The sequence below is a fragment of the Pelodiscus sinensis genome, chromosome 1, assembly GCF_052426305.1.
Source record: "Pelodiscus sinensis isolate ZL-2025 chromosome 1, ASM5242630v1, whole genome shotgun sequence".
In the NCBI taxonomy this organism is placed as follows: Eukaryota; Metazoa; Chordata; order Testudines; family Trionychidae; genus Pelodiscus; species Pelodiscus sinensis.
In genome coordinates, this window is record NC_143052.1 from 77,280,726 (window position 1) to 77,292,952 (window position 12,227).

Genomic DNA, 12,227 nt, shown 5'->3' on the forward strand with positions numbered 1-12,227 from the left:
TTGCTAAGAAACAGCTTTTCACAGCATGGATGGCAAAATTCTAAACTTGGCAAAACTTGTACATTTTTTCCAGAGGGAAAAGTCATCATATTCATAGCAGAAATATATTCTTTCACGTGTAAAATTTGTCAGTCATGTTCACAAACATGAAGTTCATCCTGATGCAAAGGAATAAAATTAGTCCCACATAAGCAGTGAAAATAGGGTTTGAAGTGGGATTTAAGTGATGGGAGGGCATTTGTGCTATTCTTCTATACCAGGATATATTTCAACCGCCCAAAATTGTTGCCATAACTGTGAAATAGTTTGTTTTTCAATAAACACAGCAACATGTGCTTTCCCCCAGCTTTTTTAATGGCAAGATTCATGGTGAGCACAGCTCTATACGTGGTTTTAAAAATATTTACTATTTATGCTTTAAAATACTAAATAAATTATTTCACATTTGTGCAGAGAACATTTAACTATTCTAAAAGATTCAAATTGAATGGGCATCTTAAACCTTGGGATTGTATGTATTATCTGTCCTAATTCAGTATGTATTTGTTTTGGAAACAGCATGTTTATATATATAACCAGGAAGCTAGTTTCTCCATCAGCTTTGAGGTATTCAGTGCTCCTTATTGAAATTTGTCACTAATGGTAAATTACCAATGAAGCAAAAGAAGAAATTATTGTATATTTAAAGGGGTATTAGGGTTGACCATAAAATTAGCTGGTTACCATGGGAAAAAATTAAAATATAAGTCTTTCATGTATATTTAGATAAGTATTGGCTTAAGCTTAGTGGGTATTTTTAATTGAGCTAAACTGCAGTGGTGTCTGACATTGAACAGCCACACTATTTAAAATGTCTTATTTTCACAGAGATTAGGCTTCTAGATAGGTATTAAGAAACAAGAAAAACAAAGACTCTTCTCTTTGGGAAGGGGACACTTTTGTGAGCTTCGTAAAAGTATTTAAGAAGACCATCCACTTTAAAGTACATTGCTGTTATAAGTAGGGATTTGCCAAACCTGTATCTGAATTTAGCAGGATTTATGAATCAGGAAAAGCAATTAGATTGCTGCTTCTTGTAGACCTGTGAATAATCTGGCCTTTTGAAATAGCCCTGCCAGGTTTGCTGGTAGGCAGAGTACAATATTTAGTTCACTTCTACTTGGAGTTTTTGGTCAGTACAGGCATTCTTGAAATTTAATCTTTACCTCCCAGATTCAGCTGAAACCAGGACATGTGATTTATTGATTACCGCAATATTCATGAGACTAGTAATACAGTGTTCATCTGTGTGGCTACTGATATACTCCTGTAACTTCCAGTACTTTTAAAAAAAGTTTCTGGAATGCCTTAAGAATGACAAGATTTCCTATTTTATTTGATAATCCAGATGTGCTTATATAGCATGTATTGTGTACATATGGGGTCTGAGTTTGTGAAGTGTTAAAGCTCACAACACCCACTGAAGTCAGTAGGAATGGAGTTCCTGTGAATAGGTGCTCAGTACCTCAAAGGAACAGGCCTAGATAGTATATACATATACAGGTTATACATCCCTTAACTGGGACTCCCTGGTCCGGCAACATCTGTGATCCATACCAGACCACAGATATTTCTGAACCATAGAGCCCAGGAAAAGGGAGGTCTGGCAGTGGGGCAGGAATATGTTAGGGGCACCAGCAACCCAGTGTGTGTGTGTGTGTGGTGGGAGGAAGGAATGGGAGGCAAAGTAGGGAGTGCTGTCCCCAACAGTGGCCAGGGGGCCCTGTCCCCACCCATAGAGCTCTGGCCTCGGCCCTCTGCCCCAGCCCTGGCTGCACAACTCCAGGCCTGGTCGTGGAGTCAGGTGGCTGCGAAGCTCCTCTGCCCCAGATGTGAAGCCCTGGGCTATGTCTAGACTGCAGGCTTCTTTCGAAAGAGGCTCTTTCGAAAGTATCTTCGAAAGAGCCTCTTTCGAAAGAGAGCGTCTAGACTGCACGCGGAACTTTCGAAAAAGCGGCTTGCTTTTTTGAAAGAAAGCACCCAGTGAGTCTGGATGCTCTCTTTCGAAGAAGCCCTATTTACATTCAAGAACGCCTTCTTTCGAAAGAGGAACTTTCGAAAGAAGGCGTTCTTCCTCGTGCAATGAGGTTTACCGCCGTCGAAAGAAAAGCCGCGTTCTTTCGATTTAATTTCGAAAGAACGCGGCTGCAGTCTAGACGCAGGTGAAGTTTTTTCGAAAAAAGGCTACTTTTTTCGAAAAAACCCCTGAGTCTGGACACAGCCCTGGTTGCAGAGCTCCAGCCATGGTGCTCCGTCCCAGCAGCAGCAGAGTCAGCAGCATTTAGATAGTCCTGGGGGGCTGTGGAAGCAGCGGAGGCAAGCTGGAACCCTAACCCAGTGGCAGCACAGACTAGTAGGGGAAGGACCCTCAGCAAATCCCCTCATTCGGGAGCAGTCAGGTCCCGAGGGTGCCGGATCAGAGAGGTCCAACCTGTAGTACCAACACATCATCTGTGAAAAGATGACTCCTAAGCAAATTTATTCTGCACTGAAAAATCTGAAAAAATTCAAAACTAACTTGACAAATTATTTACTTCCCACATATTCAGCAAAATCAGTATTCTTGTTTTTGCAAATGGCATGAAATGTTTCTCACAGCTCTATTGCATAGACATCAAGCAGGGAGGATCATTTATCACCTTAAGCCTCTACTGCAGAACCTTAGAGATCTTTAATTTGCATCAGACAAGAGATGGACATCTAAACACTGAGTACAAATTTTTTCTCCCAGACTGTACAGTAGCGTTCAGCTTTGTGCAGGTCCCCCCACTGACATCACTGGGAATGCTGAATGTACTGGAAGAAAAGAATATTAAAGATAAAAACTACAATCAGACAAATCCAAGAGGATAATTTTATCCTTAAAGCTCAGGGGCTGATCCTGCAGTTGTTATTCAACCAAAACTCCCTTTGACTGTGTAAGTGCTTGAACTAGGATTGCAGAGTTGTGTCCCAACTGACAGAAAATACAACTAGTGACCCACTTCAATGCCAGGACTCTGGGAGAAGAACAAAGCATATTTTCTGAGACAGGATAGTGGATGCAGTTATCTATTTTTACAGTATTATTATGTCAGATTTATAATTGTACATGTATTTTCATTTAAAATAAGTCGCAATGTTTAACCACACTGTTTTCTTACAGTGCTCAAATGAAATTGCAAGCTCCATTAACAAACTTTCATTATCACAAGTGTCTTTCAAACAAATACAGCACCAACTATTGTACAAACATGTACTACCATCTGATTATTAATTTATATGTGGATACGATAGAGTCAAATTTCATTTGACAACATACTAGTCAAAGCCTACGAAACTTCTGAATAATGGAAAAAGCATTGGCTTTGTTTAGTACAGCACTTCTTCCCAAAGGAGAAATGAAAATAAAAGAATAAGGTATCTGAATCTTAAGAGATGGATGAGAACTTGTTTACATTTCCTATAAAATTCAAACATTCCAACAAACTAGTGTTTGTATATTGCCTGGTGGACGAGTAAAAAATAAATTGCTTTTGCTTGTTTTTTATAATAGTCCCAGATTTCCAGTGTCAGTAGTAAGTAATTGGAAGTCAGCCAGTCAGTCTGTTTAGGGAATGACACCAGTTAGGACCCAACCGATGGCATTCACTCTACTATGAAAGAAGGAGGACATCAGTAATTTTGTCTCATTGATTTGATTGCTGAGATGTCCAAATGCTAATGCTCCTAATGATCAGCCATTCCTTTTGACTTTTGGTAACAAGTATTCTCATGCAGTTAATATCAAAGAGAACTTTGTGCTCCACATCTGTCATTTCAAAATTTCCATTTTTGAACTCCCCTAGTCTCAAATAAGTAGTACACTGCCTCCCTTTTTTGCTCCCTACAATTTTTTCCCCTACTTCCAGGGCTCCGTGATGTAGGATGTCATTCTGTCGGTCTTCTGTTCCAGTGATAACTTTAATTTTAGTGATTTTAATAGGCTTTTCAAATACAATCACATAGAGATCTCCAGTAGAAGGAGCTTTGCCCCAGAAGTACTCATCAATGCTGCTGTAAGCCTTGCTTGCTTCATAGCTTTCAAATACATTCATGTTTGTATGAAGATTTGCAGGTGGGTTGTCAGGGATATCAAATGAATCCTCTTCAAAGTCATCATCTTTTAGCTTGTTCTCAGCTCCTTTGTAGGATGAATAGTATCCCATGTGCTGGAACAGGGATGGTTTAAAACGGATTACATCCTTCTGAGCTAACAACCCACGGAAATGGATCAGCAGCCAATCACAAGGCATTTCCTGGTAAAACATGAGCAAAAAATGAGCCAGGCGTGGAAGGTCATGGGAATGGTACAGCTTTCCAATATAGCCCAGTTTGGAAAACTCTAGAGTCACCCAATAGGAACCTTCTCGCGAGGTAATTACTTTCTTAACGGCAGACAAGAAGTTTTTAGAACATCGAACATCATCTTCTAGCATGACATAATAATCAGAAAGATTAGCACAAAAGTTAAGCAAAAAAGCATAATCTACATTTTGTTTGGATCGGAACTTCACGCGGTCTTCTGGGTCATTATAATTTCTCTTAAGGCCATCTAGTACTGGATAGTATTCCTCAGGGGCATGGATAACCATTAACCTGCCAGCAATGATGTGATGGGCAAATTTCTGTGAAATATCCTTGACCATCCCTTCACACCAGGATGAGTCAAAATCTGCTAGGTGAACCACCACCGTAATTTCCTTCAGTTCCTCATAACTTGACTGCTCAAATATGGACTTGATCGTCTCGAGCAAATAATTCCCCTTTTTCCGTTTGACTGAGGCTAGTCCAATTGTAAGATACCCTGTGTAAAAGAAAATTCAGACACAAAGATTAACTGAAAGTGAATCAGACTTGGAAAATCATATTGCAAGAAAGTTAACCTCCAGACCTCCAGTATATTAAATAAACCTTCTGAATTATGAAGTCTGAGATGTTTGATATATAAATGTATTAAGCTGTACGAAAAAAAAGAAGATTGTTCTCTGCTTTTTCACGAAAGAAGGATTGTGTGGCAAGCAATTTGACATATGGAGACTATTGAATTAAACATTAGTTTGTTAACTGCAAGAAGTGTTGTGAAATGGAATAAAGCCAAAGTGATGTATGCATATATCCCTATTAGAAAAAAAGAAATACATATAGACAATGTCAATTCTATAAAGAAATGGGACTGAAAAGCTATGGCTCACAAATTGTTCTTTAGCTCAAGCCACTATGAAAATAGCACAAAAGTAGGAGTTAAAGATTAATTGCCTTGCTTTTACTTTTTAATGGTAACAAGCTTAATTACATTTATACATAGTTTTACGGACTTCTAAACTCTTCATGGATGATTTCTTCTAGTTTTTTCAGTTTTAAAATGTTTCCCAATTCTCTCATTTTTCCTATTTACAAAATTCCTTTATTTTCTTGAGAAATAGAAGTACTAGATTTGAGACAAGTAAGTCAGATTCTGCTTAAAATATAATAGAATTTACCATTGAAAATTTGTGGTTCTATAAATAATTTTTAGTCCATTTAAAATCTTTGGGGTGAGATTTGACTTTCAAGTGTATGACCTTCTACGGTATTTGGAAATAGCACTTCCCGTGCATACAGCATGGGCCTAATTCTTTCTAATATTCGTGAAAAAGTATTCCGAATCTATTATTAGAATCTAGATGGTTGGATGGAATGCAATCTCTGTTGGACTTGTGAGCCACTTTTAAAAAATTCAGTTTGTCCTTCCCTGTTTTATGTAAAAATGAGACCATGTTAAAGCTAAAGTGCTTCATTTCCACTCTAGCTGACCAAAACTCTTTGTCAATATTTTGACTTGCAAAATGCTGCAAAAAATGTGAACATGGGCGAAATATTGTAATCATGTTCCAACGTGGTGGTCTGTGGCTTTCTGCTAGGCTGTCTACTCCAAATGGAGTTGTAGTACAAACACCCCCATTGTCAGCACTGCCTTTCTAACCCCTAACTTCTCAAACTTTATTTAAATTAAAATTTACATTGCAACCCAGACCCAGGACATGAGGTGGGTGAGGCAATATTTTTCATTGGATCATTTGCATAAAGCAAGAATAATCAGACTAATTGAAACAGTCCTACCTGAGTGCAGGAAAATCAACCACCTTTGTAGGCTATAGTGCTGGGGTTGCATCCCTCTATGTCCCAGCTTATGGAATGACCTGCATGCCCTATTCATGTTTGTTCTCAGCAACAGGATCCACACAAGTGAGGGCCCAAAGGTTCTAAGCATTTCAATCCATGGAGACCCAAGTGTGTACTTTCATTGTTACCCTATATCATCCCAGTGCAAAAGTACCATGGGAATTCTATGGAACAGGCAGCATTGTGAATTTCACCATGGGTTAATAGACTTTTCAGAAAAGTTCTAAAATGAAATAACTCATGATTTCAAATGATTTCAGCCATTTCTGAAGAAAACATCTGAGGTAACATTTTACTTCATTTAATTAAATGAAGATTCTGGTTACTTACTTTTCCTTTGCAAAGGTGTGCCAGCTAAGTAGCGATAGGAAACATTTATAGATCCTGAGAAATTTGACAAGTCTTTAAAAGTGTGAACGTAGCGTTCTGAATTAAGCTGGTGTGTGGCTGTTTCTCTGATTAATTGCTTGTCCCCTTCCTAGTAAGATGAAAGGAGAAAGAAAGGAAGAGCGAGCATAGGAGCAAGAATACATGGAGAGAAATAAATTCATGAATGCCAGCCAAAGAGACAAGAGGGTCAGACACATTTCAAAGAATAATCTTTGTCATAGTTTTCTGGAAAAAAAAACATTTAAATCTCACCTTATTTTTAAAATCCATTATCTGAATATTATATGTTGTTGGTTACAAGAAATGTGTCCTATAGTTTCAGATTGAGAGTAATGGGGAAAGAGAGGAAAAAAACATTGAAGATCTATCTGTCTAGAAGAATTGAGAGTACTATAGTATCATCAGAAAAATGCTGCTATATTCAAAGTAAGACTTACTCCCCCTAGACAGTACAGTGGGGAAATTTTTAACACATTTTTGAGAGATTAAAAAACTGCTGCAGGTGAAACATGAAATAATATTCTCAGAGCTAAAGCAAGACTCACTTTGGCACTTTCCTGAATATGGCCCACTCCTCCTCTGATCCTTGATGTGCAGGGGAAGCACACATGCTGTACTATGGTGAAGGATGCTGGTGCTTTCATCCACTGTGTTTCTCTGCGTCAGTCTGCTTTTTTGGCAGGGTAAGGTAAGATTATGGCCGTACCTTCTTCCCATCCCTCCCGTTTCTCTTTGAGCGGAGGCTCTCCATACCACCATGGCATACACTGTGCCCCACACGCACCAACTGTCTCTTCTTAATGTTTAAGCAAAGAAGAAAATTTTCCATTAAAGCTGTGGTGCCATGGAGATGATGTTACAGTTAGGAATCTTAGTTCGATCACATTCAGTGATGTAAAGTATCAGAGGGGAAACCGTGTTAGTCTGAATCTGCAAAAGTGACAAGGCGTCCTGTGGTACCAAGTGGGTCTTTTCCCATGAAAGCTTATCTCCAATAAATCTGTTAGCCTATAAGGTGCCACAGGACTCCTTGTCACTTATTCAGTGATGTAGGACCTGAGAGGAGTAAGAAAATTACTTGGCAGTTTCACATGTGTGCTGTGATACATTCCATTAATGCATCACAAGTGATCTGAGCTTTGACTAAAAGAGAGCACTATGCAATACACAATAATACTGCTATCAAGAGTGGAAAGGACAAAAAGAAACATGTATTTTGATGTTATAAAGGTTCAAAATTGGGGATGTATAAAGTCTTTTCTTTTATAACAGTAAGAAACACTTCCAGAAACCTATTTTAGGTTCATGTTAAGTTCTCTATTTTTCTTTTATAGAAGAAATAAATAATCCATTTATTAGTTGATTCAAGTTCTATTGGCTAAAATCCAGATGCAGCTACCTGAACTGCTATGCTCTCTTGTTCTGCAAGGTCTCCCGGGGTAATTTCTTTCTAATGCTGCTTGGCTACCTTGCATTTACTGATAAGTTATGAAACAAAGCTTTATGCTTATCATTTTTCCAGTTGAGAATGTAAGTCAATGGACTCATGGATACTCATACAGCTGATCCACTAGCCCCTCTGGTTACTCAGTTTCCTGATTTTCTGAGATGGCTCTTGTATTTTGTCATTAAGTATTTACCCAGAGAAGAAAGTAAGTGTAGGGGGAAGAAGCAGGCAATCAGGCAGGCAGGAACATACACATTTTGTGCTACATTTGTTTGACCTTGTGAGATTCCCGTACCATTTCTGGAAACTGAGGGGGTTAATTACCTCTCAAGAGACACTTTGCTCCTCAGAGGATCCATCCCCATATGCAATATTGCTGTTACTTTCATAGTGCCCCAAAGGGTACTCACATTTACTATAGAAATCGAAAGATACAGTCCCTTCTCCCTAGCACTTGCAACCTATAGTAAATGCTTAAAGTCAGCACTGAGCCATGCACATTCTGAAATCCAGCTAAGGTGAATTCAGTGTTCATGGAAGTTTCTGGGACCCATTGATCAGCATCAGGGCACATGGAGCAATTTCAGCATCCCCACATTCCCCTGCCAATGTGCATCAGCACTGCACATCACATACGCGAACTGCCATCGTACCACTCAGGCTGCTTTTAGCAAAGTTGTCTTTGCTGCACTATTCCCCAGTGGGCTCCCGTGATGAAATGGAGATTTCAGTGCCCACTCCAACAATCACAGGACAGTCAACACTTTTGTGCAGCGGTAGTGAGTGGATGCTACTGAAGACATACAAGAGATTCCAAACCAAATTGGTAAAGCTCCAATATCCATATTTTTCACACTTAAAAAAAACTGTCTAGGTAAGTCACTGGTTTGTCTTTAGCCTACGGGGACACAATGCCATTCCAAGCTTCTCTTCTTAAGCATGGCTTTGTTTTGCAAACACTAACACAGACCCAGCTTTTCCATTGGCTCACAAACTCCAAGGTGATATTCCCCTTTGCCTCTTTCAGTCCTTCCTGCAGGGTTCTTTCTTGCTTTATTTAGTTGAATACCGCTCCTCCCCTCCAGGCTTTCTCCCCAGCAGTTTCCCACTATTTCCCATCCCAGGGGACTCCCTACTCCTCCTGCTCCTCCTTTCTTATTAACTGTCTAGCACTTTATAGCCCCAGGTACTGTCCTACACTCTTAACTACAATTAAACACCCCTGTCTGTGTCTAAACTGCAATTAAACATCCCTGCCTGTATTACCTGACTGGGCTCCGGGTGCAGAACACTACAACTGCAATATAGATGTTCGGGCTCAGGCTGGAGCGCCAGTTCTGGGATCCTTGCCCCTCATGGGTCTCCTGAACATCTATGCTGCAATCTTTTTACAATCCTTCAGCCAGAGTCCTGTGAATGTGGGTCCAGTGACATAGACCAGACATGTATGTTTAATTGCAGAGTAGACACACCCATTGGGACTAACTGTTCTGGCACTTAAATGTGTAAGCCATCTTTTCACAATCCAAGTAAAGGAAAAATGCTAAGAACTTCACACTGGATGTGGGGAGGAGGAAGGGGAATTACAGCTTTATTCCTATACTGGACTGGATATCTGAGAAAGGTGAGTGGGGAATGATTGATGGGACTTTCCAGAGGCAATGGCTAGCAGAAAAGCTTCAGTAAGTGCTACTCCACACATATGGACTCGGGATGAGCCTTGCTGTGAGTTTCCAGTTCCCTACATGTCTTTTTTTCCCTTGCAAATAGGCTCTTCGAGATATTATTTCTAATCTTCTCACATTTATACTGCTGATCTTCTTCCTTAGCTTTGAAAACATTAGTTGGACTAGAGGAGCTGTCAAACTTGATCAGAGATCAAGAAAAGAAAAGAAAAGAAAAGAAAAGAAAAGAAAAGAAAAGAAAAGAAAAGAAAAGAAAAGAAAAGAAAAGAAAAGAAAAGAAAAGAAAAGAAAAGAAAAGAGCCAACAGCCTTACACATTTGAAAAATGTTTGATGGACCATAAAGGTATCAGGAGATATGGAAAAACTGTCAGCAGAATGTAAAAGACTTGGCTGGGAGCTACATGAGCTGAGACATGTCAGATTTGTGATGTGAGAAACAATGAAAGAAAGTAAATGTTTCTTTAAAAAAAAGACAAATTAAGAATAAGACATCAAGAGAGTCAGCGAACTAGACAGAAAAGGATTTAAAAAACAAACCAAAAAAGAAGCAGGTTCAGCAACAATACAAAAGCACTTTCAGAAGCATCTGGGGGGAATCTGAAGCAATTAGCAGAAGCATGAGAGGCATCAAGGAGAGTGCCAGTGGGAGAAAATATGCTAGAAGCCAGGTCAAATTTTATCACAACCAGGAGATGATGAATAAATCAGATACTGAACAAAACCTCAGTGCAAACAATGTCACTAGAGGAAGTGATATATCAGAAGTGAAGTGGTAAAGCAGAAAACATGGATTCTCTTTTGGATTACTTGAAAAAGGCTTGGCTAGCCCTGATAATATAACAATACTACCTGTTAACTTTTTTTAAAATCATTATTTCAATTTAGCGTACATTTGACATTGTATGGCTCATTATCACTAGTTTAGTGATTGAAGCAGCTAACTCAGGTGCTTTAAAAAATCCACCCATAAATCATATGTTTACAATAGGTACCATGAAAATTTTGAGCTTCCAATCATACCTTTTCACGTGCCAAAGCCCAAACATAGGACACATGGCAAGACAGACACTTAGAATTAGACAGAAAAATAAATATTCATGAAAGAAAATTAAGATGATGTGGGATTAATTCCTGTTGAGTCTTCTGTCATATTAATTGTAATGCCACGTGCCTGGGTGTGTCATTGTCAGCAAGGACTGAGCCTGGGGTTTTTAGCTCACATGATTATCTCAGAAGTAAACAATTTTCAGTAATCAAAATGAGGGGAATCAAATTACATGCAAAATGGGGATAATTGTGTAACTAAAATGGAGAATATTCAAGAAGTATGGCTCCACAGTGTGCTAGATACCTTACTTGATAACTTACTAAATACCTGACTTTAACAGGGCTCAAAGAAGAACTAGATAAATTCATTGAGGTTAGGTCCATCGATGGCTATTAGCCAGAATGGGTAGGAATGGTATCCCTAGTCTCTGTTTGTCAGAGTCTGGAAATAGATGACAGGAGAGGGATCACATGATGATTACCTGTTCTGTTTGCTACCTCTGGGGCATCAGGCATTCACAACTGTCGGAAGACAGGATACTGGGTTAGATGGACCTTTGGTCTGACCCAGTATGGCTGTTCTTATGTTATAATATCTGCAGTGTTCCTTAAGCCTATATTGGGACATACTGTGATATGTTACTTCTATAGGAAGAAAACCTCAAGATTTTAATGCACCTTCTCATATGTATATAATATGAAACATTTTGAGGAGACTCTACTATGAACAGCTCACTAAACCAAGAGAGTTGCAGCTGTCATTTTGACTTCCAGCAGTTTCTAACTTGCCTAAGTACTTGTGGTACCATGTACTCTACGCTTGTTCCATGACCCCTTCCCCTCCACCTAAGGAACTTACCAAGACATAACCATCTTCAATGTATAAGTTCATGAACAGCAGGCAAATGACAAGCACTCCTAAGAATGATACTGCTGATCGTTTCCTCAAGCATCTCATTTTATCCAAATATTTCAAATTGAGCCTCATGTGAAGAAAAATATACAGTGTCTCCTAGGAGAGAAAAAAACCACAATGTTACCACATTTTTTGAATATGCATAGAACACAATCACTTAGGGCTTGTCTACGTCACAGAGAAGATAAAAGCTACCACAGTCGATCTTCCAGAGTGTGAATTAGCAGGTCTAGTGAAGACACTCTAATTCAAACTAAGAGGGAACTCCCGTCAGCAACGGTCGTCCTGGTCCGATGAGGAGTAAAGGAAGTCAAAGGGAGAGTTTGCTCCCATTGTCATACTGCTGTGTGGATGGTGCCAAAATGTGATTTAAGCTAATTAATGTAGCTGGAATTGCGTATCTTAATTCAAACTTATCCCATAGTGTAGATCTAGCTTTAGAGACTGAATCACAGCTGTTAGTATGTGCAATACTTAATGTATTTGAATTAGAGATGGTCACGAACTGGAAAACAAACT

The 12,227-nt window shown here is 39.2% G+C and overlaps 1 protein-coding gene across 1 annotated transcript; it reads right to left on the reverse strand.

Moving 5' to 3' along the window:
* Nucleotides 1-2,267: 2,267 nt before the first annotated feature.
* On the reverse strand, nucleotides 2,268-11,800 carry MGAT4C (MGAT4 family member C). The gene is made up of 3 exons (XM_006114008.5): nucleotides 11,652-11,800; nucleotides 6,553-6,700; nucleotides 2,268-4,864 (listed from the first exon to the last, which is right to left on the reverse strand). Exons 1-3 carry the CDS (start codon nucleotides 11,778-11,780, stop codon nucleotides 3,708-3,710), a joined length of 1,434 nt encoding a protein of 477 aa, XP_006114070.1. The 5' UTR covers nucleotides 11,781-11,800; the 3' UTR covers nucleotides 2,268-3,707.
* Between the last annotated feature and the right edge of the window lie 427 nt (nucleotides 11,801-12,227).

Coding starts and splice junctions, on each gene's coding strand:
- MGAT4C (XM_006114008.5), bottom strand. CDS start 11,780: ATGAGGCTCAATTTGAAATATTTGGATAAAATGAGATGCTTGAGGAAA. Junction 6,701..11,651: donor TTGAAGATGGTTATGTCTTG/GTAAGTTCCTTA, acceptor TCATCTTACTAG/GAAGGGGACAAGCAATTAAT. Junction 4,865..6,552: donor CACACCTTTGCAAAGGAAAA/GTAAGTAACCAG, acceptor TCTTTTACACAG/GGTATCTTACAATTGGACTA.